Source organism: Galeopterus variegatus, unplaced genomic scaffold, assembly GCF_000696425.1.
Source record: "Galeopterus variegatus unplaced genomic scaffold, G_variegatus-3.0.2 Scaffold7560, whole genome shotgun sequence".
Lineage (NCBI taxonomy): Eukaryota > Metazoa > Chordata > Mammalia > Dermoptera > Cynocephalidae > Galeopterus > Galeopterus variegatus.
In genome coordinates, this window is record NW_007733671.1 from 97,188 (window position 1) to 102,568 (window position 5,381).

Here is a 5,381-nt window from a genome sequence, read left to right on the forward strand (position 1 = left end):
AATCCAATCACCTCTTCAAGGCTCCACCTTTCAATGACCATAATAGGATTTCCCACTCTCTTAACAGTCACAATGAGGGCTAAGTTCCTAATACATAAAACTTAAGGGACACAACTCAAGCTTCAGGGAGTTTTGGGGGTCATAATTCAATCCACTATAGCAGATTTTGCTAGTATACAAAGTTCTTATATATGGAAAAAGAAGGGGAGAAGAGAAAAGAGGAGGGGGATGAAGAGAAAAAAAAGAAATTCACATAATAAATGCAAATGGCCAATAAAATACTAAAATATTCTCAGTGTCATCCATAACTACATGAAGTTAAGTGATATATCATTGTTCACCTAATGGTAAAGTTTTTAAAATGTGATAGTATCCAGTGGTGAGGGCATAAGAAAATAGGCTCTCTCATCTCTTTTGGTGGAAGCTTTAATTACAGAACAATTGGACAATAGCTACTAAAGTTAAAAATGTTCATCTTTTTTACTCATAATTCTATTTCTAGGAAATCAGCCAGTGGAAGTATTCAAGAGTTCACAGATTTTTATATATATATATTTATTCATTGCAGGATTGTTTATAGCAGTAGAAATGATAAACAGACCAAACTCCTATCAACAAGGGAATGACTACATAAATTGTGGTATGCCCAAACAGTGAAATAATATATACTTTTAGAAAGAATAGAGCAAATCCATATGTAGTAACAAGGGAATGTGTTCAAGATGTATGATAAGGTGAAAAAAAAGCAAGCTGGAAAAGCCGTGTGCAGTATGATTCTGTTAGTGATAGAGAGAGAGAGAGAGAACACAGGCAAGCGTGATAGACATGGCAGATATATGGATGGATGATAGAGGGATAGAGTTATATGTACTGAAGGACATCTGCAGGAATATAAATAAAATAATAATAATAATAATAAACAGTTTAACAGTGTTTTTTCCCCTTTGGGGGAAGAGTCAAGATTGCGGGAGGATTTTGCTTCTAATACCATATGTATCTGTGATGTTTAGATTTTTCTGGTAAGCATTTTTTTCCAAAAAGAAAAAAAGCANGAGGATTTTGCTTCTAATACCATATGTATCTGTGATGTTTAGATTTTTCTGGTAAGCATTTATTACTTTTCCAAAAAGAAAAAAAGCGGAGATGTTTGCTTTTGGAAATAAAGTGAACCACATCCCTTGGAACCCCCTCCTCCTGTCTGATTTTCCAAAAAGAAAAAAAGCAGAGATGTTTGCTTTTGGAAATAAAGTGAACCACATCCCTTGGAACCCCCTCCTCCTGTCTGAAGGGAACTCTGGGTTCCCTGCACAGAAGAGGGTGCTGTGCATGTGTGTGAACCTGCTCCCCTCCTGTCAGAGCTCTCCCTCCTCGGGCCTCCAAACTCTTCATGGCCTCATCGGAGACAGAATAAAACTCTGTGTCCCCACATACAACATATTTTGGTACAAAACCTCCAGAATATCTTTTCGACTCTTTGTGAATACTGTCCAAATGACAGCTCACTGATATAGGGCTGTTTCTTTAAATTTCACTCCAGAGATAGAAATGTGATATAATTTTAGCCATTTTTCTTCACCCTAGCTGCATCTTTCAGGTACCATTAAAATTCCATTCCGGTTTTTGCTATGATAGCACCAGAGACCCATCTGTGACAGGGTGATAGGTTTTTACTTTCTTTTTTCTAACATCAGCTCTTTTCCTGGGGAATGTACTGTGTGTTAACAATACAAAGTAAAGTGAGTATTAATCATCCTTTGCACATAGATGCCGCCACATTCATCAGCTCATTTGATTTGATCTTTGCATCAACCGTGGGAGTGGGGGAGAGAGGGCAGGAAGAGAAAGATGCTCTCGGAAAGTTTTACAGACGTGAACGCTGAGGCCTGAGTGGCTTGCTTCCATGAGAAAGGACAGTGCATAGCAGAACTTTGTTGACTCAGTCAGGGCTCTTTGGTGGCAAGCAACAGACACCAATTTAGTTGGACTAGGCAAGAAATAGCTCACTGTATCAAAGGAATCTACCTAAGAAAGGACAAAAACCACAGTGGCTCTCAGGTCCCAGGGAGAAAGAAGAGTAGATGATCCTTTCAAGGCACCCCCACCTGCCAGTGGCTCATTAGAGCCCAGGCTTAATATTCAAATGTTTGTGCTCTGGGAAAGATAATCTAGTTTGCCCAGCCTGGGTCAGGGGAGGCTGGGCCCAGTGACTGTCCCCCAAAACAGTGGGGAAGACGTGACTTCACAAAGGAGATATGGATCTGTTCCTAGAAGAAAAAGAAAGATGATGAACAGACAAAAGCTTATGACTCTAGGAAGGGCTGGCAGGTGCTTGGTACTCCCTCCCTCCCTCCCTCCCTCTCTGCAGACCGTGTGGTCTATTTTGTCTGCCCCTGTTTCACTTTTCTCTCTCTGCTGACCGACCTCCTGGGCTTACTCACTTACTCCAAAATAGTAGACTCGGCCTCCAGTGCTTGCCCCGAAATAACCCAGAATCTCTGCACCTCAATTCCAGTTTTCCGGGAGAGAGACTGGTTGTTCCAGCTCCCCTGGTCTAATTAGCCAGCAGTTTGTGTGGGAAAAGGAATCGTGGGGTGGAAGAGGACGTTTACATAATAGATGGGAGTGCTTCCTCCAGAACTCAAGGATAGAAACCACAGAATCGCCTCATGGAAACCCAGAATTGATCGTGTGTGTCTGTGTATGTATGTGTGTCTGTGTGTGTGTCTGCATGTATGCATATGTGTGTCTGTGTGTGTGTCTATGTCTGTGTACGTGTGTCTGTGTGTGTGTCTGTGTCTCTGTGTGTCTATGTCTGTGTATGTGTGTGTCTGTGTGTGTGTCTGTGTCTCTGTGTGTCTATGTCTGTGTATGTGTGTCTGTGTGTGTGTCTATATCTGCATGTATGCATATGTGTGGCTCTGTGTGTCTGTCTGTGTATGTGTGTCTGTATGTGTGCGTGTGTGTCTGTGGGTGTCTGTGTGTGTGGGTGTCTGTGTATATATGTGTGTCTGTGTGTGTCTGCATGTATGCACATGTGTGTCTGTGTGTGTGTCTATGTCTGTGTATGTGTGTCTGTGTCTGTGTGTGTCTCTGTGTGTCTGTGTGTGTGTCTGTGTCTCTGTGTGTCTATGTCTGTGTATGTGTGTCTGTGTGTGTGTCTGTGTCTCTGTGTGTCTATGTCTGTGTATGTGTGTCTGTGTGTGTGTCTGTGTCTCTGTGTGTCTATGTCTGTGTATGTGTGTCTGTGTGTGTGTCTGTGTCTCTGTGTGTCTATGTCTGTGTATGTGTGTCTGTATGTGTGGGTGTCTGTGTATGTATGTGTGTCTGTGTGTGTGTGTCTGCATGTATGCACATGTGTGTCTATGTATGTATGTGTGTCTGTGTGTGTCTGCATGTATGCACATGTGTGTCTGGGTGTGTGTGTCTATGTCTGTGTATGTGTATCTGTGTGTGTGTCTGTGTCTCTGTGTGTCTATGTCTGTGTATGTGTGTCTGTGTGTGTGTCTATATCTGCATGTATGCATATGTATGTCTCTGTGTGTCTGTGTATGTGTGTCTGTATGTGTGCGTGTGTGTCTGTGGGTGTCTGTGTGGGGATGTCTGTGTATGTATGTGTGTCTGTGTGTGTGTCTGCATGTATGCACATGTGTGTCTGTGTGTGTGTCTATGTCTATGTGTGTCTGTGTCTATGTGTGTCTCTGTGTGTCTGTGTGTCTGTGTGTGTGTCTGTGTCTCTGTGTGTCTGTGTCTGTGTATGTGTGTCTGTGTCTGTGTCTGTGTGTGTCTGTGTCTCTGTGTGTCTTTGTCTGTGTATGTGTGTGTGTGTGTCTATATCTGCATGTATGCATATGTGTGTCTCTGTGTGTCTGTCTGTGTATGTGTGTCTGTATTTGTGCGTGTGTGTCTGTGGGTGTCTGTGTGGGGGGTGTCTGTGTATGTATGTGTTTCTGTGTGTGTGTCTGCATGTATGCACATGTGTGTCTGTGTGTGTGTGTCTATGTCTGTGTATGTGTGTCTGTGTCTGTGTGTGTGTGTCTGTGTGTGTGTCTGTGTCTCTGTGTGTCTATGTCTGTGTATGTGTGTCTGTGTGTGTGTCTATATCTGCATGTATGCATGTGTGTGTCTCTGTGTGTCTGTGTATGTGTGTCTGTATGTGTGCGTGTGTGTCTGTGGGTGTCTGTGTGTGTGTGTCTGTGTCTCTGTGTGTCTATGTCTGTGTATGTGGGCCTGTATGTGTGCGTGTGTGTCTGTGGGTGTCTGTGTGTGTGTGTGCATCACTGCTACTCTTTACTCCAGCTTCACTTCTGGGCCACTTAGGCCCAAGTCTATCTTAGGGCTTTCTAGTTTGATTCCCATAGCTAACTAGGTCAGCCCTGGAGTTTTTCAACCCCCAATTCTTAGGTATCTGTGCTCATCTTTTTAAGCTGGTCACATAAGTCACAGGGTGCTGGCCTGCCTATGGAGAGGTCCTCCTGTGCTCAGTCCTCAAGCCCTGACCTAGAGGACCTGAGCAAGCAGTCAAGAGTGTGGCCAGGTGGTATGTGTGGAGTGGCAGCAAGCGATGGGTGACTGGCATCTCTAGTGCCATATTGCAGGAGGATGGAGAACTTCTGGAGAATTAGGGGCCCTTCTTCACCCTGGGTTTTCTGCTGTGGGGCAGGTCAAAGCTCTTCTGGAAGAAATACTAGAGCGGATGACAGATGAGTTTAACATCCCCGAGCTGATGGCCAAAGTGGAGGAGCGTACCCCCTACGTTGTTGTTGCCTTCCAGGAGTGTGAACGCATGAACATCCTCACCAGAGAGATCCAGCGCTCACTGAGGGAGCTGGGCCTTGGCCTAAAGGTGAGTGAGGTCTTGGGGTTGGGGGGGGTAGTGCCAGAGGACATGGCTGGACCCCCATGAGGAAAGAGGAACACCAGGGAGCTGGAGGGCAGTTGTCTTGCAGCAATCTAAATGCCCAAAAAGGTGTTACTCCCAGAAACCAAAGTCTGTCTGGCCATGAGTTGTCTGAAAGAACCAAGATACTGCACAAGCTCTGACATTTCTCCTGAGCAAGGAAAGAGTCTACGATTTCTACTACCAATTACCTAAACAAGCTTACTTTTTTTCACCGTGACATGATGTAAAGTACCTAGAGTAGAGACTGTTATTACCGTTCCCCTGGATGACAGGTAACGGGGAGATCTGGCTGCCTGTTTATTAAAAGAATTGTAATCCCACAGAGAAGGAAAGTGAGAACTTAGTTCTGGAGCTGACAGCGAAAGTTCAGACAAGCCCTGAAAGTCCAGGTGTGGAACGTGCTGGTGCCTTCATGCTGACTCTTGGGGCTGAACAACCATGGTGTGCAAGAAAAGCTCACGTGTGTGAGTTTTTTCACATG

General features: G+C 44.3%; 1 protein-coding gene across 1 annotated transcript in view; it reads left to right on the forward strand.

Annotated features, from left to right (window-relative positions):
* LOC103607583 (dynein heavy chain 9, axonemal-like) overlaps positions 1-4,843 on the forward strand; it is a gene marked incomplete at both ends in the record, with an annotated part of 88,996 nt that extends 84,153 nt beyond the window's left edge. The window contains one exon of the mRNA XM_008592073.1: positions 4,661-4,843. Within this exon, the coding sequence (XP_008590295.1) occupies positions 4,661-4,843 (183 nt within the window). The remainder of the gene's footprint in view (positions 1-4,660) is intronic.
* Positions 4,844-5,381: the final 538 nt, after the last annotated feature.